This window comes from Papio anubis, chromosome 20, assembly GCF_008728515.1.
Source record: "Papio anubis isolate 15944 chromosome 20, Panubis1.0, whole genome shotgun sequence".
Classification (NCBI taxonomy): Eukaryota; Metazoa; Chordata; class Mammalia; order Primates; family Cercopithecidae; genus Papio; species Papio anubis.
Genome location: NC_044995.1, coordinates 15,931,534 through 15,952,490, shown reverse-complemented (window position 1 = coordinate 15,952,490; position 20,957 = coordinate 15,931,534). Strand labels below are relative to the sequence as shown.

Below are 20,957 nucleotides of genomic sequence, written 5' to 3'. Positions count from 1 at the left end.
GCCACCGCGCTCAGCTCTCCCACTTTCTGGAATCCTCAGACCCTCAAATCCTCTCCTTCCCCTCGCGACTCGACTTTCTTCAGATCTTGAGATCCTTCTCAGAATCTCATTCACCACTGACACCTCACAGGCTCCAAGCCCTTCTCAGACCTCTAGAGCCCACTGCTCTCCTTCAGACCTGCTCCCAAATGCCCCTCGCACCCAGCAGCCCCCACCCCCAACCCCGGAACCATTCCCCTCTCTCCCAAATCCCTCAGTGCCGCAGCATTCCCAGCCCCGCCCTGAAGAATTTCCTCCCTGCTCCTCGCAGCCCAACACGTGATCTCAGAGGCCAAAGGGCCCTGCTTCCGCGTGCTCCGCGACGGCGGCTGTTCGCTGCCCATTCTGCGGAACATCACTAAACAGATCTGCTGCTGCAGCCGCGTGGGCAAGGCCTGGGGCCGGGGCTGCCAGCTCTGCCCACCCTTCGGCTCAGGTGAGCCCCTGCGGCCGTGCCTAACCCTACGCGCAACACATGTGGCGCTCCTTCTACGCTCCGCCCTCCAACCCTGAGTCTCACCGCCCCTAACCTGGCTGGGCTCCAGCCTTGGCCACGCCCCAGCCTCTGCGACCCGTGGGCCTCAGACTGGACCTCATCCACGGCTCCACCTCCATCCGTAGCCACACCTACCCCGGAGCCCCCAAGTTAGGTTTTGTCTCCTGAGCGTCAACGCCCAGTCTCATCCTGTCCCTGAGCTTTAACCAAGTCCTTAGCTTCTGAGACACTGCCTTCAGCTTAGCCCCACCCCAGGCATGCCTCTCCCTGAGACACCTCCCTGGCATTCTATCTTCCGCTTAAAACTAAATCCCACAAGGGAGCTATTTCCTAGCCTCCAAGTCTGTCTCTGTAGACCCAACCAGACCCTACCCTCAACCCTGTCCCTACCACCATCCCAAATGGGGGAAAACGCTCTTGGTCCCACCTTTAGCCTCTGAGACATTCTACTCTTTGGCCAGGACACCACCCCATCCCAGCCTCCAACTCAAAACCCTGACACTGTCCCGCCAAGCCCTGCCCCCAGCCAAGCCCAGGGTGTGGGCTTGCCATCGCTTTCCTCCTGCTCTCTTGTCCTCTCCGTGTCCCTCTCTCTTTCCTATTCCCAGAGGGTTTCCGGGAGATCTGCCCGGCTGGCCCTGGCTACCACTACTCGGCCTCCGACCTCCGCTACAACACCAGACCTCTGGGCCAGGAGCCACCCCGAGTGTCACTCAGCCAGCCTCGTACCCTGCCAGCCACCTCTCGGCCATCTGCAGGTGAGCTGGCTCTGGCAGAAGTGGGTGCCATCTTCAAGGGGCTGCCCAAGCCCCATAGTGAAAGGAGGCAAGAGAGGATTTGGGCTCCACTCGTTGATACCCCTTCTTTATCAGGCTTTCTGCCCACCCATCGCCCGGAGTCCCGGCCTGATCCCCGGCCCGGCCCTGAGCTTCCCTTGCCCAGCATCCCTGCCTGGACTGGTCCTGAGATTCCTGATTCAGGTTTGATAGAAAGAATTGAGGGCATTGGGCCGGGAGTGGTGGCTCACGCCTGTAATCCCAGCACTTTGGGAGGCTGAGGAGGGTGGATCATCAGGTCAGGAGTTCGAGACCAGCCTGGCCAACATGGCGAAACCTCGTCTCTACTAAAACTACAAAAATTAGCTGGGCATGATGGCAGATGCCTATATCCCAGTTACTTGGGAGGCTGAGGCAGGAGAATCGCTTGAACCCAGGAGGCAGAGGTAGCAGTGAGCTGAGATTGCGCCATTGCACTCCAGTCTGAGTGACAAGAGCAACACTCCGTTTCAAAAAAAAAAAAAAGAATTGAGGGCACTGATGGCGGTATTACAGGTGGGATTCTGGGGTAAGAGACTCCAAGGTGAAGATTCCAGGATACAGCAAATAGGAATGTTATGGGCAGAGAGAAGCATTTGAAGGGTTGGGTGGTAGTTAGATCAGGAGCTGGAGTCGGAGTTGGGCTCTTTTGTGTCAATTGAGCAAGTCACTTAACCTCTGAGACTCAGTTTTCTCATCGGTAAAATGGGGATCATTGTTGAGATGTCTCTGAAGTGTCTGACACCTAGTAAGTGCTCAGATACTTACGGTAGATAATTATTTTTCATTATCTAATATTAGATAATTATTTCTCAGGTAGGGCACTAAGAATGTATCTCAGGCAGAGGGTTGGAGGGCAAACTATTCAAAGCCAGAGACCTTGGGGTGGCATTATGAGGGGATTTGGCCAAGGATCTGATGAGAATGTTCCAGGATAAAAAAAAATGGAGATCAAAAGACTGGGCTTGCTTGGGGAGGAGACATCCATGAAGGTGTTTTATGGATGTCTCCGGGGGTGGGGGTTCTACTGGGAGGAAAGGAACGGAGGATTCAGAGATGGGGGAACCCTGGCTGACTGGACCCCCCAGGTCCTTCCTCCGGCATGTGTCAGCGCAACCCCCAGGTCTGCGGCCCAGGACGCTGCATTTCCCGGCCCAGCGGCTACACCTGCGCCTGCGACTCTGGCTTCCGGCTCAGCCCCCAGGGCACCCGATGCATTGGTGAGCAAGGCGGAGGGGGTGGAAGGAGGCGGGGCGGGGGTCTTTGCCTTGTCACCAGCCCCCTCCGTGTCCTCAGATGTGGACGAATGTCGCCGCGTGCCCCCGCCCTGTGCTCCCGGGCGCTGCGAGAACTCACCGGGCAGCTTCCGCTGCGTATGCGGCCCGGGCTTCCGAGCCGGCCCACGGGCTGCGGAATGCCTGGGTGAGAAATTTGCCCCACCCGGCTCCAGGCCCACCCCAGGGTCTCGCTCCTGCTCTCACTCCAGAGCCTCTCCACCCCTCCCACGCTTCCCCTGTCGGGTGCCGCCCCAGGACCGCTCTTCCCTGGTCCTTGGCCCCGCCCTTCCCTGCCCCGCCTCCACCCAGCTCCAGCCTCCCTTTGACCCCACCCCTACCTAGCTCCCAAACTGCCAGTTTCTACTGGGGCCTGGTCGCGGCTTGTATTGCTCTGCCCCCACGCCCAGGCCCTGCCCTTATTGGCCACGCCTCTCCCCGTCCCAGACTAACTCCCTCCCCCAGGCCCCGCCACTGTCCTGCAACTGCGGCAACCAATCTCCTGACCACGACCCCTGATTCCAACCCTGCCACACCAGAGCCCCATCCCCAAACTGATCCTCTGTTCTCTAGCCCCGACCCCACCTTCCCTTTGCTCGGTCCCCAAAGCTCTCCTTTCTGCCCTTGCCCTACCAAACCCTACCCTCTCCAATTGCCCCTCTCACTGTGCACTCCTCCGCCTGTCCTGGCGGGTCCCTAGCCAGGCTCTGGCCCAAGCTTGGCCCCACTCCCGCTTCCCCCTACCCCCGCCTCTCTGCGTCGCTTCTCCCGGGACTGTCTGCCCCAGTCCCAGCCGCCTGGTCTGTGCCCACAGACGTGGACGAGTGCCACCGCGTGCCGCCGCCGTGTGACCTCGGGCGCTGCGAAAACACGCCAGGCAGCTTCCTGTGCGTGTGCCCCGCCGGGTACCAGGCTGCACCGCACGGAGCCAGCTGCCAGGGTGAGGGCCTGGGAGGGGCAGCTGGGAAGGGGTGTGAGGGGTTGGGTAGAGCGCGATGATGAGGGCCAGAGAGACTGAACAACAGGGCAAAGCGAGCTGATTGATGGGAGACAGAGGCCAGCCTCTGGAGCAGAGGTGTGGCCTAATGGCAGTAGAGAGACCTGGGATGGAGAGGCCAAGTGATGGGAAACAGAAAGGCTGAGTCATGGAAGATGGGGAAGCAGAGTGAGGAGGGATGGCGATGTCAGTAATCAGGTAAGGGGAGCAGAGTTATAGAGGACAGAGAAGAAGGAGGCCTTCTCATGGGGACTACAGAGGCAGAGCCATCTAGGCAGCTTAGGAGGGATTGGTGGAGGATACAGAGTCAGATGATGGTTACAAGGAGGAATAGTGATGGGGTCAGGGGGACAGAATGATGGAGGGTGGAAAGCCAAAGTGACAGAGGTCAGGGAGGCAGAGGGGAGCAAGTGACCCCGGGCCCCCTGCCCTGTGCAGATGTGGATGAATGCACCCAGAGCCCAGGCCTGTGTGGCCGAGGGGCCTGCGAGAACCTGCCCGGCTCTTTCCGCTGTGTTTGCCCGGCTGGCTTCCGGGGCTCGGCGTGTGAAGAGGATGTGGATGAGTGTGCCCAGGAGCCGCCGCCCTGCGGGCCTGGCCGCTGTGACAACACGGCAGGCTCCTTTCACTGTGCCTGCCCTGCTGGCTTCCGCTCCCGAGGGCCCGGGGCCCCCTGCCAAGGTGAGGGTGCTGAGCCCAGCCCCACTCCATCACTGTTTGCTGTGGGGACTGGAGAGAGATTGAGGGGCAGAGAGGCAGAGTGATGGGGCTCAGGGATGGAGAACAGGGGCTGAGGGATGGGGACCTCACTCCAGAGTCTTCCCTCCTTTCAACAAAATAAGATAGTGCTCCCCACCCCTCCTCCCTTTTTGAAAGAAACTCTTGTGCTTATGGGAACCCTGAGGAGGAGGTCACCTGAGGCAGGGCAGGCAACATGGAGTTGGTGCCTTAGCCCCACCCTAGTAGCTGGAGAGACCATTGAATGGGGACACGAAGAAGGGAGGAAGGCGTCTGTCTTCCTGGGAAGAGGGAGCAGCCTGAGGCAAGTCTAGGAGGCTGGCTCAAGACTGGAATGCTGGGGTGGGTGGTGATGGCCATGGGGATGGATTCAGGCCCTTTCCTCAGCCTGATTGGTCCCCTCTGCTCCAGATGTGGACGAGTGTGCCCGAAGCCCCCCACCCTGCACCTACGGCCGGTGTGAGAACACAGAAGGCAGCTTCCAGTGTGTCTGCCCCACGGGCTTCCAACCCAACGCTGCTGGCTCCGAGTGCGAGGGTGAGGCCGGGGAGGGGGGGAGGAGTATGGATGGGTGAGGGGGGCATTGGGCCACTTCTTCAAGGCCACCCTCTCCCCTGCCCCCTAGATGTGGATGAGTGTGAGAACCACCTGGCATGCCCTGGGCAGGAGTGTGTGAACTCACCTGGCTCCTTCCAGTGCAGGCCCTGTCCTCCTGGCCACCACCTACACCGTGGCAGATGCACTGGTGAGACCAGGCCCTGGCTGTGACCTTGGGCCTGCACCATGACCCCTGACCCTTGACCCAGATCATAACTATGACCTGGCCCATAACCTCCTGACCTGGACCTCAGTCCCTCAGTCCCCAAAGCCTGTGACTCCTGACCCTGACCTGGACCACAACTCTTGACCCTGAATGTGACTCCTGAGACCCAACTTGACAGTACATTTGACCTGAACCATCACCCTTGATGATAGTCCCTGCCCATACCCTGATAGCAATTGTGACCCTCATGACTCTGGCCCTGAATTTGACTGTGACATTTGACCCTAATCATTACCACTAACCATAGCACTGACCATAACCTTGACTGTGTGACTCTTGGTCCTGTCTCTTTCACAGCCCCCGCCTCTTCTCAGAATCCCTTCTCTGGAACCTGGTTGGGTTCATAATCCCTGACCCTGGCCCCTGACTTGAGGCAGAATTCTGGACCCTGACTGTAACTTCTGATTCTAACTAGACTCAGATTCCAGTCACTACCTCCGACCCATGGCTCAACCGAATCCCATCCAGTGATCCTGGTTTATAATACTTGACTGGTCCCTTGCCCTAGTTCATTTCTCATCCTTGTCTAAGCCAGAGTCCCCTCTCCTGACTCCAAAATCCTGGCACAGGTAGTTCCTAGAAACCTAGACACACAGGACTCGCAACCATGGTCCCCGAAACCCGGGAACCTTGGTCAGCCCTACCCACCTCTGCCATAGAGCCCTCCCCTGGCCTCCAACTCATGACACTTCCCACCACCTCCCCCAGACCCCCTACTCCAAGGGGATTCGTCTGGACCCTTTCTGAACACCCCCACCCCCCACAGATGTGGACGAATGCAGTTCGGGTGCCCCTCCCTGTGGTCCCCACGGCCACTGCACTAACACGGAAGGCTCCTTCCGCTGCAGCTGCGCGCCAGGCTACCGGGCGCCGTCGGGTCGGCCCGGGCCCTGCGCAGGTGAGCAGCATAGGGACCCGCCAGAGAGCCTGGGAGTAAGGCCTGGGTTCCAGGGCAAAGCCGGCTGGAAAGGTGGAGGCGGGACCAAGGCGCTGTGGGAGCTGCTCAGAAACCTGGCATTGGTGGAGGCGGGGTTACTGCGATGTGGGCGGGGCTTGTGTCTAGGAGGCCGGGTCCTGTGACTCCGCCCAAACTCCCGTGTACCTTAGACGTGAACGAGTGCCTGGAGGGCGATTTCTGCTTCCCTCACGGCGAGTGCCTCAACACTGACGGCTCCTTTGCCTGTACTTGTGCCCCCGGCTACCGACCCGGACCCCGCGGAGCCTCTTGCCTCGGTTCGTACCCAGGCTGGCCCTGGCTCCGGAAAGGGTGGGCTTAGGGCAGGAAAAGGCGGGACGGGGAGAAAAGGGCGAAAAGGGGAAAACGAGTTTTTGGCCGGGATCTTCCAGCACGATTGGGGGCAGCTGGTGGGAGTCTCGAGGCAGTGAGCGGGGAGGGGTATGGAGAGGAAAGGGGCGGAGTCTGGGTATTTGGACAATGATTGGAAAGAAGCTGTTCTAAACCCGTTGGGGGCCGGGGCTTGCAGGGAGGGAAGGAGGCAGGTTGCGGAAGGCGTGAAAGGCCTAGGAGCGCCGAGGAGCAGTGGAGGGGTGGGGACTGGAATGTTAGGCAGAGGGGGAGGTGGGCCGGGCTTTCGGACGCCCTGTCCCGCAGACGTGGACGAGTGCAGCGAGGAGGACCTTTGCCAGAGCGGCATCTGTACCAACACCGACGGCTCCTTCGAGTGCATCTGTCCTCCGGGACACCGCGCCGGCCCGGACCTCGCTTCCTGCCTCGGTGAGAGGCCCCGCCCCGGCCTGATCCCTCCTCCCTCCGACTCCCGGACTTGCCCATTGGCCTCCCCCCTCTGTCTTTCCTCCTCCGCTTCTCCCCTCCCCTTACCTCCGTCCCCCGCCTCCTCTCCTAGCGTCCTCATCCCTCCTCTACCCAAATCTTCCCCTGCCCTCTCTGCTTCCCTGGCCTCCCCTTTCTGACTCTCCTCTCCCCTCCTTGTCTCCCCCATCTTGCCTCCCTGCTTCACACATCCGACCACCCGACCTCCCTCCTCAGACGTGGACGAATGTCGCGAGCGGGGCCCGGCCCTGTGCGGGTCGCAGCGCTGTGAGAACTCCCCCGGCTCCTACCGCTGTGTCCGGGACTGCGATCCTGGGTACCATGCGGGCCCCGAAGGCACCTGTGACGGTGAGCCTGCACCCTCCACCTCCGCTAGCGCTCGCAACGGGGTGCTGGAGGCTGCTCCCTTGGGGACTGAGGAGGGGCGCCTTACTTCCCAGACTTAGGGGGAGGGAAAGCACCGTATCTCTGTAGTGGAAATAAGCCGCCACCGTGTCCATGTATTTTCTTGTGTCAGTACCACGGCCAAGCCTCCCTTCCAGCCGCAGTCCATTCCGCCTCTGCAGCTGAAGCCCGGTCCACATTTTAGGCTATGCCCCCAGTAAGACACCTCCCCAAAACTGTTAGGCCCCGCCCCTTCCAGTCGGCCTCTGGATTAAAACCCCCTCTTCAGGCCCCTTCTCTTCCTAACAGAAGTTTGGACGCGCCCGTTCGCCGTCCTCCACCAGTCCTACTTCCAGCCTTCCCTCCAAAGAGGCCCAATCCCGGCGACCCTAGGCCTCATCCTTGCCCAATGAGAAATTCCCAAAGTGAAATTCTCCTAGCGTTGGCCTCCGCCCGTTTAAGCTCTGCTCTTCCATGGCCTCTCTACACTGGCCTTTCCATTCGCTCAGACGGCTTCAGTCTCTCGGAACACATAGGCCCTCCTTCCTATCTCTGCTCCGCCCACAGACCCGCCCCTTGCCTTCTCTTACCTTCCAGGTCTTCCCACCCGCCCCGCAATTTCACCCCTCACGAGTCAGACTCCAGGGAGGCAGGAGGGTGGGGCTTATCTTCCATACAGTTTAAATTTTTTTTGTGGGGAGGTGATGATGTGTGAGTCCGCATCTTGTGGAACACTTGAAACAAAACATCTGTGGGCTGCCGTTGACTCTGCTAGACCTCTGACTCACGGAAGTCTAGCTTCCTAAGATCATATTCATTAATTCCACAAGAATTCATTAAGCACCTACTCTATGCCAGTGTCCGGAAAAGGAAGTAAGTGCAACAGGAAATAAGTCATAAAAACCCCTGCCTTCCTGGAGTTATCATTGTGGGGTAATAAATATGTAAATAAATTCGAGACCTATACAACAGACCAGGCGCTGTGGCTCATGCCTGTAAATCCCAGCACTTTGGGAGGCCAAGGAGGGTGGATCACGAGGTCAAGAGATCGAGACTAGCCTGGCCAACATGGTGAAACCCTGTCTCTACTAAAAATACAAAAATTAGCCGGGCGCGGTGGCTCAAGCCTGTAATCCCAGCACTTTGGGAGGCCGAGGCGGGTGGATCACGAGGTCAGGAGATCGAGACCATCCTGGCTAACATGGTGAAACCCCGTCTCTACTAAAAATACAAAAAAATAGCCGGGCGAGGTGGCGGGCGCCTGTAGTCCCAGCTACTCGGAGGCTGAGGCGGGAGAATGGCGTGAACCCAGGAGGCGGAGCTTGCAGTGAGCCGAGATCGCGCCACTGCACTCCAGCCTGGGCGACACAGCGAGACTCCGTCTCAAAAAAAAAAAAAAAAAAAAAAAATACAAAAATTAGCTGGGCATGGTGGGATGCGCCTGTAGTCCCAGCTACTCAGGAAGCTGAGGCAGAGAATCGCTTGAACCCGGGAGGCGGAGGTGGCAGGTGAACCAAGATCGTACCACTGCACTCCAGCCTGGGCGACAGAGTAAGACTCCTTCTCAAAAAAAAAAAAAAAGATTTATACAACAAAAAACTGGGGGACACCTTACTATGTGTCGGGCACTGTTCTGCCACTGGAGATGTAGCAAGGAACAAAATGGACACAAATCCCTGCTATTGTAGAGTTTGCATTCTAGGGATGCGACAGTCGGCATACCAATACATACATACATATAAGGTCAGGTTTAGGAAGGAAAACAAAGCAGGACAGAGATGACAGAGCAGTGGAGGGAGGAGTGCTAGGAGGGCTTGACCTCGACACCAGAGGGAAGTGAGGGAAGCAGCTATGCAGAGAGCTGAGGGGAGACTGTTCCTGGCAGAGGGAAGAGCCTGTACAAAGGCCCTGAGGTGGGACCATGCTTTGAGAGACGGCAGTGAGGATTTGAGAGTTTTCAACTATGCTAGGTGTGGTGGCGCATGCTTGTAATCCCAGCTACTTGGGAGGCTGAGGTGGGAGAACTGCCTGAACCCAGGAGGTTGAAGCTCCGGTGAGCCATGATCCTGCCACTGCACTCCAGCCTGGGCAACAGAGCAAGACCCCCATTTAAAAAAAAAAATGCCTGGGTATGGTGGCTCATGCCTATAATCCCAGCACTTTGGGAGGCTGAGGCAGGTAAATCGCCTGAGGTCAGGAGTTCAAGACCAGCCTGGCAAATATGATGAAACCCCATCTCTACTAAAAAAAAAAAAAAATACAAAAGTGACTGACCGTGGTGGCTCATACCTGTAATCCCAGGACTTTGGGAGGCTGAGGTGGACAGATCACTTAAGGTCAAGAGTTTGAGACCAACCCGGCCAACGTGGTGAAATCTCATCTCTACTAAAAATACAAAAACTAGCCGGGCATGATGGTGCACGCCTGTAGTCCCAGCTGCTCCAGAAGCTGAGGCAGAATTGCTTGAACCCAGGAGGCAAAGGTTGCAGTGAGCCGAACTTGAGCCACTGCACTCCAGCCTGAGTGACAGAGCGAGATTCCGTCTCAAAGAAAAAACATTTTCAACATTATTGATCTTTAGAAGCTCAGACTCCTAGAATACCAGATTTCTAAAGACTTTTTTTTTTTGAGATGGAGTCTCGCTCTGTCGCCCAGGCTGGAGTGCAGTGGCTCGATCTCGGCTCACTGCAAGCTCCGCCTTCCAGGTTTACGCCATTCTCCTGCCTCAGCCTCCTGAGTAGCTGGGACTACAGGCGCCCGCCACCTCGCCTGGCTAGTTTTTTGTATTTTTGTAGAGACGGGGTTTCACTGTGTTAGCCAGGATGGTCTGGATCTCCTGACCTTGTGATCCGCCCGTCTCAGCCTCCCAAACTGCTGGGATTACAGGCTTGAGCCACCGCGCCCGGCCTTCTAAAGACTTCTTAGTCTTGGGGACTGGAAGTGGTGTTAGAACTTCTGAATTCAGGCCTTTGACTCCCCTTTCATCTCCTCCACACTCTGCAGATGTGGATGAGTGCCAAGAATATGGTCCCGAGATTTGTGGAGCCCAGCGTTGTGAGAACACCCCTGGCTCCTACCGCTGCACACCGGCCTGTGACCCTGGCTATCAGCCCACACCAGGGGGCGGATGCCAGGGTGGGTGTCCGTCGGGCATCGGGTGAGATGTGGAGATGGTAGGAGGTCCAGAAATGGCCTGACTGTCTGGTGGTTGCAGATGTGGACGAATGCCGGAACCGGTCCTTCTGCGGTGCCCACGCCGTGTGCCAGAACCTGCCCGGCTCCTTCCAGTGCCTCTGTGACCAGGGTTACGAGGGGGCGCGGGATGGGCGTCACTGCGTGGGTATGGGACTTCAGGGGGTGGATGGGACCAAAGCGGGTGGGGGAGGTTGGTCAGGCCCTGTCCCTCCCCATGTATCTGGACAAATAGGAACTTTCGGGTTGTGGAATTTAGACTTTGGAATATAAGATCATCTTCATGCCAAGAACGGTGGCTCATGCCTGTAATCCCACCACTTTGGGAGGCTGAGGCGAGCAGATCACTTGAGGTCAGGAGTTTGAAACCAGCCTGGTGAACATGGTGAAATACCATCTCTGCTAAAAATACAAAAATTAGCGGGGTCTGGTGGCGCATGCCTGTAATCCCAGCTACTCAGGAAGCTGAGGCACAAGAATGGCCTGAACCCAAGGGATGGAGGTTGCAGTGAGCCTAGATCACGCCACTGCACTCCAGCCTGGGTGACAGAGTGAGACCCTGTCTCAAAAAAAAAAAAAAAAAAATCTTCTCAGAACTGTTGTAGTGGCTGGTGAAAGAAACCTGACCTATTCAGGTTTTATTTTTATGTGTGTACTTTTAAAAATGTGTAAGTAGGCCAGGCGCGGTGGCTCACACCTGTAATCCTAGCACTTTGGGAGGCCAAGGTGGGCAGGTCACCTGAGGTCAGGAGTTCGAGACCAGTCTCAACATGGAGAAATCCCATCTCTACTAGAAATACAAAATTAGCCGGGCGTAGTGGTGCATGCCTGTAATCCCAGCTACTCAGGAGGCTGAGACAGGAGAATTGCTTGAACCTGGGAGGCGGAAGTTGCAGTGAGCTGAGATCGCACCATTGCACTCCAGCCTGAGCAGCAAGAGCGAAACTCCGTCTCAAAAAATAAAAACTAAAACTAAAAATAAATAAAAATAAAAATGTATAAAGTATAAATGTATAAAGCACTAAAGTGTTCATAAACGTTAATTTTTCCTAACATTTTATGAGGAAAATTTCTAAACACAAAGCAAATTGAGAGAATCATAGAATGAACACCAGCCTACTCATGATCTAGATTATATTATTTTATTATACTTGCTTCCTCACATATCCATTAATCCATCTAATTTTTTGGACAGAGTTAAAAGTAAATTGCAGGCACCAGTCTGCTTCCCCATAAATTCTTCAATATACATATCACTAACCAGAATTCAATATGTGTTTACCAATATTTTCTTCTTCTTTTTTTTTTTTTTTTTTGAGCTGGGGTCTTGCTCTGTTGTCCAGGCTGGAGTGTGGTTGTGTGATCATAGCTTACTGCAGCCTCTAACTCCTGGGCTCAAGCCAGCCTCCCTCCAGAACTAAGCTTCCGAGTAGCTGGGACCACAGGCACACACAACCACGCCCAGCTAATGTTGTTAATTTTTGTAGAGATGAGTTTTTTTTGGAGACAGAGTTTTGTTCTAGTCGTCCAGGCTGCAGTGCAATGGCATGATCTCGGCTCACTGCAACCTCCACCTCCTGGGTTCAAGCGATTCTCGTGCCTCAGCCTCCCAAGTAGCTGAGATTACAGGCACCCACCACTACGTCCAGTAATTTTTTGCATATTTAGTAGAGACGGGGTTTTACCATGTTGGCCAGGCTGGTCTTGAACTCCTGACCTCAGGTGATGTGCCCACCTTGGCCTCCTAAAATGCTGGGATTACAAGCGTGAGCCACCATGCCTGGCCTGTAGAGATCTTGCTCTGTTGCCCAGGCTGGTCTCAAACTCCTGGCCTTAAGCAACCCTCCTGCCTTGGCCTCCCAAAGCACTGGGATTATAGGCATGAGCCATTGTATCCTAAGATATTTTCATTCGACGTTCAATTTATATACAGTGAAATGCAGGAATCTTAATTATACATTCTGTAAATTTTCACAAATGCAAACACAACAGGTTTTATTTCTTTAAAGGGAATTAAAACTATAAAGACCTGGGATATATTTGAACTCCAGGCATAACTGGATCCAGGAATTTTAACAAGGCTATTTCTATCTTCTCTGAGTTCTGCTTTCTTCTATTGCATGATTTTCAGGCAGATTATTTTTCATAATGATGAAGGTGGCCCTAGAACCTCTGGGCTAACATCTCCAGTTGGCAACCCTAGAGCTAAAAAGGGAGGTTCTTTTTCAATATTTCTAGCAAAGGTGCCAGGCCTGGCTTTGATTGACCCAGCATGATCACTGCTATCTCTGAACCAGAGAAATGCAGTCATCTATTTGGTCATTCCTGGAACTTGTGCCCACCTCTCAGAGTAGATATAGCTCTACTCAAAGCACAGGATTGAAAATAGAGGAGCACAGGGTTCCCAAGGGAAATTCAGGGCTTGTCACTAGAATAAAAACAGATGATGGAGTCTGGGCCATTAAATATACCCATTATATTTGAAAGCTCAGACTTTCGGACCTTTGGAATCATAGAAGCTTATAACCACTGTGTCCCCTGTTGTCTCCTGCTTACAGATGTGAATGAATGTGAAACACTACAGGGTGTATGTGGAGCTGCCCTGTGTGAAAACGTCGAAGGCTCCTTCCTCTGTGTCTGCCCCAACAGCCCGGAGGAGTTTGACCCCATGACTGGACGCTGTGTTTCCCCACGAACTTCTGCTGGTGAGACTGTTGTGTCTATTTAACTGATGACTGCTGGCCCCATGGGAAAATCATGTGGTCTAATCATTCCTGATGTGGACAGCTACCATCAGTTAAATACTGTTGTTTTAAACATCAACAAAAGACACATAGGTTAACATAGGTAGTGAGACTGTGTCAGGAGAACTGGATCCTGGCCGTGACTCTACCAGATTCTTTCATTCAACAAATGTTCACAGGGCGTGCACTGTGTTCAGGCCATCTTCTGGGCACTGAGGATGTAGTAGTGACCAGGAGGGATCACTGTCTGTCCTCAAGGGGCTCACAAGCCAATGGGACAGACAGAGATATCACCAGATAGTGACAACTCAGAGAAATGAACAAGACTGTGATGGGGAAAGCCCAGGGGAGTTTTGGAGGAGGCGCCTGGCCCAGCATGAGAAGAGGGTCAGGGAGTTCTTGCTGTAGGAGAGGACATCTGAACTGAGAGCTGCAGGATGAGTAGAAATGAGCCAGGCCCGATGTGTGAGGAGGGCATTCTGGGCAGAGGACACAGCAAGGGCAAAGGCCTGGCAAAGCCAGAGAGCATCTGGCATGTTGAAACAGGTTCAACATGGCATGATTTAGACAGCAAAGGAAGGGGTGGGGAGAGATGGGGCCAGGGAAGAAGTCAGGTGCCCGATCACACTGACTTACCACAGTAAGAGAGCACTGCGGTACCGCGGAAGGGGTTTCGGGGCATTTTTGGAAATTTTTTTTTAATGTTTTTTTAAGACAGAGTCGTACTTTCACCCAGGCTGGAGTGCAGTGGCACGATCTCAGCTCACTGCAACCTCCACCTCCTGTGCTCAAGGAATCCTCCAATCTCAGCCTGCTGAGTAACTGGGACTACAGGCATATACCACCACCACAGCTAATTTTTGTATTTCTTGTAGAGACGTGGTTTTGTCATATTGCCCAGGCTGCAGTATATATATATTTTTTAATGTTTAAATGTTACGTATTTAGGCTGGGCGTGGTGGCTCACGCCTGTAATCCCAGCTCTTTGGAAGGCCGAGGCAGGCAGATCACCTGAGGTCAGGAGTTCGAGACCAGCATGGCCAACATGGCAAAACCCCGTCTCTAATAAAAATACAAAAATTAGCTGGATGTAGTGGTGCGCGCCTGTAATCCCAGCTACTTGAGAGGCTGAGGCAGGAAAATCGCTTGAATCCAGGAGGCGGAGGTTGTGGGATTGCGCCAGTGGACTCCAGCCTGGGTGACAGAGGGAGACTCCATCTCAAAAAAAAAAAAACCCTATGTATTTATTTATTTTTAATAATTTCCGCCTTTACTTTAGATTCAGGGGACACATACGCAGGTTTGTTACCTGGGCATATTTCATGATGCTGAGCTTTGAGATACAAATGATCCCATCACCCAGATAGTAAGCATAAGCATAGTACCCAACAGCCAGCTTTTCTTTTTTTTTTTTTTTTTGAAATGGAGTTTCGCTCTTGTTGCCCAGGCTGCAGTGCAGTGGTGCAATCTCCTACCTCAGCCTCCTGAGGTTATAGGCATCCGCCACCAGGCCTGGCTAACTTTTTGTATTTTTAGTAGAGATGGGGTTTCATCATGTTGGCCAGGCTGGTCTTGAACTCCTGACCTCAGGTCATCCACCCACCTCGGCCTCCCAAAGTACAGGGATTACAGGCGTGAGCCACCATGCCTGGCCTAACATCCAGTTTTTCAACCCTTGTCCCTCTCCCTCTGTCCCTCCCCCATCTAGTGGTCCCCAGCATCTATTGTGGGCATCTTTACATCCATGAGTACCCACTGTTTAGCTCTCACTTGTAAGTGAGAACATGTGGTATTTGGTCTTCTGTTCCTGCATTAATTTGCTTAGGATAATGGCCTCCAGCTGCATCCATGCTGCTGCTAAGGACATGATTTCATTCTTTTTCATGGCTGTGTAGTATTCATGGAAGGGTTTTGAGCAGGAAAGATAGAATTGGATTTTGAAACCTCCCTCTGGCCACCATGTGAAGGTGATTGCAGCGGGTGATACTGGAGGCTGGGAGCTCAGGGAACAGGCTGGGGCAGGGGCCTGGACAGGAGAGGACAGGGCTGGACCAAGGCAGGGGCTGTGGAAGGGGAGGAAAGGGTGGTGGGAGAAAAACCCAAGAGGCCATGGGGACAAGCTGTGGACGTCTGGGTGGGGAAGCTGTGTCCAAGACAAGGCACAGGTTTTTTGTTTGTTTGTTTTGTGACAGAGTCTCGCTCTGTTGCCCAGGCTGGAATGCATTGGTGTGATCTCAGCTCACTGCAACCTCTGCCTCCCAGGTTCAAGTGATTCTCGTGCCTCAGCCTCCCAAGTAGCTGGGATTACAGGCATCTGCCACCACGCCTGGCTAATTTTTTGTATTTTTAGTAGAGACGGGGTTTCACCATGTTGGTCAGGCTGGTCTCAAACTCCTGACCTCAAGTAATCTGACCACCTCGGCCTCCCAAAGTGCTGGGAGTACAGGCAGGAGCCACTGCACCTGGTGACAAAGTGTAGATTTTGAGATGAAGACTCAGCCAGTTTGGGACACACCAGATAAGAGACCCAGAGAGGCATCCAGGAAGCCAGGGACGTTCCCTCACCACCCACCCGAGCTATTAGCTGCAGTGACAGGGAAGTGTGAGGTGGGGAGGCAAGAGATGCAGAAATGACAGGAGGTGACAGTGGGAGAAAGAGAGACAGTGACAGAGGAGTGTGAGAGGTATGGAGTCTGGTTCTGCCACTGATGGCTGTCGCCCTCTGTTTTCCCATCTATGCCGGCCTCAGTTTCCCCATCTATGATGTGGCGGGGTTGGGGGTTCAACCCACACTGGGCTAAAGCCGCTTGTCTCCCTAGGCACGTTCCCAGGCTCACAGCCCCAGGCACCTGCCAGCCCCGTTCTGCCGGCCAGACCACCCCCGCCCCGCCGACCCAGCACACCTAGGCAGGGCCCTGTGGGGAGCGGGCGCCGGGAGTGCTACTTTGACACGGCGGCCCCGGATGCATGTGACAACATCCTGGCTCGGAATGTGACGTGGCAGGAGTGCTGCTGTACTGTGGGTGAGGGCTGGGGCAACGGCTGCCGCATCCAGCAGTGCCCAGGCACCGAGACAGGTGGGCATGGGCTGATGGAGACACAGGGTTGAGGGCTTGGGTGGAAATACTGGGTGGGGTGTGGGCCTGGGACAGGGGACACATTTGGATAGGGCGTTGAGGTACTAGTACTGTCAGGGCAAGGGCGAGCTGCCAGATAGGTGGGCATGGGTGGGCATGAGGCTGAGTGGTGGGCATTAACAGGCACAGGGCCAGAGTGACTTGTGACAAGTGGGCACGAGCAGGGTGGGGCTGGGGCTCTGGTGTCCTGGCTCAGGCTTGTCTCTGTGTGTAGCTGAGTACCAGTCATTGTGCCCTCACGGCCGGGGCTACCTGGCGCCCAGCGGAGACCCGAGCCTCCGGAGAGGTGAGGCCAGCCTTTGACCCTCCACCCTACTCAGCTCTCTCTCTCACCCTTTCTGTTTCTCTGTATCTGTCTCCCCAACCCCACCCGTCCTCTGTCTCTTTCTTTTCTTTTTGTTCTTTCTTTTCCTTTTTTTTTTCCAGAGTTTTGCTCTTGTCACCCAGGCTGGAGAGCAATGGCGAGATCTTGGCTCACTACAACCTTTGTCTCCTGGGTTCAAGCGATTCTCCTGCCTCAGCCTCTGGTGTAGCTGGAACTACAGACACGAACCACCATGCCTGGCTAATTTTTTTGTACTTTTGGTAGAGACAGGGTTTCACCATGTTGGCCAGACTGGTCTCAAACTCCTGACTTCAGGTGATCTGCCTGTCTTGGCCTCCTAAAGTGCTGGGATTACAGGCATGAGCCACCGCTCCTGGCCTGTCCATCTTTCTTTCCCTGTCTCTACTTCTCGGTCTCTATCACCACCTCTGTCTCTGTCTTCCCTGGTCATGCCCTCACACACTCCACCCATCCAGCCCACCCCCATCTCTCTCTCTGCTTTTCCCACAGATGTGGACGAATGTCAGCTCTTCCGAGACCAGGTGTGCAAGAGTGGCGTGTGTGTGAACACGGCCCCGGGCTACTCGTGCTATTGCAGCAACGGCTACTACTACCACACACAGCGGCTGGAGTGCATCGGTACAAGCCCCACCTCCCCCAACCCCTGGCAACTCTCTCCAACCCCTAGCCATGCCAGCTCCTCTCTGGAATGTGGCCACCCCCAGCGGGAGTCTTTCCTGGAGTCTAGACTCCATCCATCACGCTGCCAATGTGCTGGGAAGAGAAATGGGAAAGGGTAGGGGGAGTTGAAGGGGATGCCTGTTAACCATCCTCTCCCTAGATAATGACGAGTGCGCCGATGAGGAGCCGGCCTGTGAGGGCGGCCGCTGCGTCAACACTGTGGGCTCTTACCACTGCACCTGCGAGCCCCCACTGGTGCTGGATGGCTCACAGCGCCGCTGCGTCTCCAACGAGAGCCAGAGCCTCGGTAACCCCGCCCCCAAATCCGCTATGCCCCTCCCACGCCGTCCAGGCCCTCCTTCCCTCGGCTCAGCCTCACACCCGCACCCGGGCCACACTTTTGCGACAGCCACGCCCTTCAAAGGCCACGCCCCACTGAGCCCCAACTCAGTCTCTGTCCCAGTGCCTGTCTCTCTGAGGTGAGCTGGCTAGGTGGTTAAAGGCAAAAGTTTTAGAGGCAACTTTTGCATGTTGCCTCTTGGACTCCAGCTTCCTTTCTGCACACTGGGTGAATAGCCCCTACCTTATAGGGTGGCTGTGAGGAGTTTTCTTTTTTTTTGAGATGGAGTTTCGCTCTTGTTGCCCAGGCTGGAGTGCAATGGCGCCATCTCAGCTCACCGCAGCCTCCGCCTCCGGGGTTCAAGCGATTCTCCTGCCTCAGCCTCCCGAGTGGCTGCGATTACAGGCATGTGCCACCACATCCAGCTAATTTTGTATTTTTTTCTTTAGTAGAGACAGAGTTTCTCCAGGTTGGTCAGGCTGGTCTCGAACTCCTGACCTCAGGTGATCCACCTGCCTCGGCCTCCCAAAGTGCTGGGATTACAGGCGTGAGCCACCGTGCCTGGCTGAGGAATTTTATTTTTATTTTTTATTTTTTCAAATGTTATTTTTTACTGAGTGCCACATGAGTGCTACCTGTTATTTCTCTGCATCTCTAGGTCTCTGTCTCTTTCCAGGTGTTTTCTCTGTATTTCTGACACCTTCTGGATCTTTGTTTTCAGGTCTCTTTCTCCTGCTTGTGTATCTTTGTTTTCCTGTTTTGAGTCTTTGACTCTTTGGATGTGTTTCTCTCTCTCTCGGTCTTTTTTCTCCCTTTTTGTTTCTGACTCTTTTCCTATCTCTAGATCTCTGACAGTTTCTCCTGAAGCTCTGTCTCTTGAACACTGTCTTTGTTGTTGTTTGTTTTCATTTTTGAGACAAGATCTCGCTCTGTCGCCCAAGCTGGAGTACAGTGGCATGATCACAGCTCACTGCAGCTTCGACCTCTCATGCCCAAATGATCCTCCCACCTCAGCCTTGCGGTAGCTGGGACTGCAGGAGCCCACCACCACGCCTGGCTAATTTTTTTGATTTTTTTTGTAAAGATGGATTTTTGCTGTGTTGCCCAGGCTGGTCTTGAACTCCTGGGCTCAAGCAATGCCCCCACCTCAGCCTCCCAAAGTGGATCACAGGCTCCAACACTCTCTATGCATCTTGCCACCTCTCTTTTTGCCCACTGTCCCAACCACTCTTCTTTCATTTCCTGTGCCTTCAGCACTAGCCCCCATATACTGAGATAGTCAGACAATGCTCAGAGAAGCAAAGCAACTGCCTCGAGGTCACACAGCTCTCCGGAAGCCAGACTTGGGTAGACCCCTCTCAGGCCCTACCTCCTAGTCACTGGACCCGCTTCTTCTGCCCTCTCCTCTTATATGACAGTCTCCTTGTTCCTCAATCCAGACCCCTGGAGCGACCTCAGAGAACTTCCGGAGTTAGATCACAGCTGATGAGAAGGATTTGTTGATAGGCAGAGGGTGACAGGGCTGCTCAGCAGGGGAAGGGCCCAGCCCCTGGGAGGACCCGAGTGCCAGGCCCAGTCTGACACATGCTGTCTCCACCTGCAGATGACAATCTGGGAGTGTGCTGGCAGGAAGTTGGGGCTGACCTCGTGTGCAGTCACCCTCGGCTGGACCGTCAGGCCACCTACACAGAGTGCTGCTGCCTGTATGGAGAGGCCTGGGGCATGGACTGTGCCCTCTGCCCTGCCCAGGACTCAGGTGCTGGCGCTGACCTAAGCTGAACTCAGAGGCCTTGCCCCATGGGCTTCAAATCTAGGCCCTCAGATCCCCAGTCTCAGAACCCCCAGACTCTACCCAAACTCTGTCCCCTAGACCAACCCCCAAGTCGCAGCCCATCCCAAAATCTTGGTCCCCGAGTCACATTCCAAAGACTTCCAAATCTCAGCCACAGACATCCCAAGGCCTGACCCAGCAGATCCCATGGTACCAGCCCTGCAGGCCCCTGAGGTCTGGTCTGTCATACCCTCCGCTCCTGGTCTGTAGAACCACAAGACACAGCCTATGAGATGTCCTCCCCTAAATCCTGGGCCCTTAGACCTGAAATACCAGTTGTTCAGACCTCACCATCCTGGCCCCAGACCCCGTGGTCACAGCCCCACAGAACTCCAATCCCATTGCCTTGGACACCACATCCGGGTGCCTAAGACCCCAACATACAGCCCCAGAGATTCCCAAGTCTTGGTTCCTACAACCCCTGAGTTCCTCAATCCTCAGCCCTTAGGAGCCCAGTTCCAAAGACCCCAGTCCTGGGTCCCCAGACCTCCAGGTCCTAGTGGCTCAGACCCTCTCCCATGCATCCTGTCCCCTCGGGTCCCCAGCAGCAATTCCTGGGATTCCCTCGTCCTGGTCCACAGAACACCCTCATCTGATTTCTTCAGGTCCCTAGTCCTAGCTCCCATGGGTCCCTCCAATTCCAGCCTCAGACCCTGATTTTTAGCAGGCTTCATTACCCTTGATCTCGGCACGTTGGAATCCCAGTCTTAGCCTTCAGATTCTCAGTGCTGGCTCCAGACACCCCAGGGCCACCCAGGACCCTCCCCATCCACTCCTCTGCCTCCTCTTCCCAAGGAGGGTACATGAGTGGTGGGTGTGGGGGCCAGCGGGGGGCTGATTGTTTGCCTTGACTTCTGTTCCCAGATGACTTCGAGGCCCTGTGCAATGTGCTACGCCCCCCTGCATATAGCCCCCCGCGACCAGGTGGCTTTGGACTCCCCTACGAGTACGGCCCAGACTTAGGCCCACCTTACCAGGGCCTCCCGTATGGGCCTGAGTTGTACCCGCCACCTGCGCTACCCTACGACCCCTACCCACCGCCACCTGGGCCCTTCGCCCGCCGGGAGGCTCCTTACGGGGCACCCCGCTTCGACATGCCAGACTTTGAGGACGATGGTGGCCCCTATGGCGAATCTGAGGCTCCTGCGCCACCCGGCCCAGGCACCCGCTGGCCCTATCGGTCCCGGGACACCCGCCGCTCCTTCCCAGAGCCCGAGGAGCTTCCTGAAGGTGGAAGTTATGCTGGTGAGCGCTGCCAGCGGATGATGAGACTGAAATGAGGGATGAGGTGTGCACAGAGAGGGGAGGGAGGGAAACAGAGAAGGTGGGAGGAGAGACGGAACACAGGT

At 55.1% G+C, this 20,957-nt stretch overlaps 1 protein-coding gene across 9 annotated transcripts in view; it reads left to right on the top strand.

The window, feature by feature from the left end:
* Positions 1–20,957, top strand: part of LTBP4 (latent transforming growth factor beta binding protein 4) — a 32,921-nt gene that overhangs the window by 9,602 nt on the left and 2,362 nt on the right. For 3 of the 9 annotated variants that reach the window (XM_031659443.1, XM_031659442.1, XM_021931119.2), the window contains 22 exons: positions 311–475; positions 1,144–1,293; positions 1,408–1,515; positions 2,439–2,570; positions 2,647–2,772; positions 3,439–3,564; positions 4,060–4,302; positions 4,771–4,896; positions 4,985–5,104; positions 5,949–6,080; positions 6,290–6,415; positions 6,795–6,917; positions 7,191–7,322; positions 10,362–10,493; positions 10,573–10,698; positions 13,109–13,255; positions 16,114–16,371; positions 16,646–16,717; positions 17,267–17,395; positions 17,598–17,744; positions 19,381–19,533; positions 20,473–20,853. In XM_031659443.1, the coding sequence (XP_031515303.1) occupies positions 311–475; positions 1,144–1,293; positions 1,408–1,515; positions 2,439–2,570; positions 2,647–2,772; positions 3,439–3,564; positions 4,060–4,302; positions 4,771–4,896; positions 4,985–5,104; positions 5,949–6,080; positions 6,290–6,415; positions 6,795–6,917; positions 7,191–7,322; positions 10,362–10,493; positions 10,573–10,698; positions 13,109–13,255; positions 16,114–16,371; positions 16,646–16,717; positions 17,267–17,395; positions 17,598–17,744; positions 19,381–19,533; positions 20,473–20,853 (3,354 nt within the window). Of the gene's footprint in view, positions 1–310; positions 476–1,143; positions 1,516–2,438; positions 2,571–2,646; positions 2,773–3,438; positions 3,565–4,059; positions 4,303–4,770; positions 4,897–4,984; positions 5,105–5,948; positions 6,081–6,289; positions 6,416–6,794; positions 6,918–7,190; positions 7,323–10,361; positions 10,494–10,572; positions 10,699–13,108; positions 13,256–16,113; positions 16,372–16,645; positions 16,718–17,266; positions 17,396–17,597; positions 17,745–19,380; positions 19,534–20,472; positions 20,854–20,957 lie in introns of all 9 variants that reach the window. The other 6 variants (XM_031659441.1, XM_031659445.1, XM_031659447.1 and 3 more) reach the window with 5 other exon arrangements.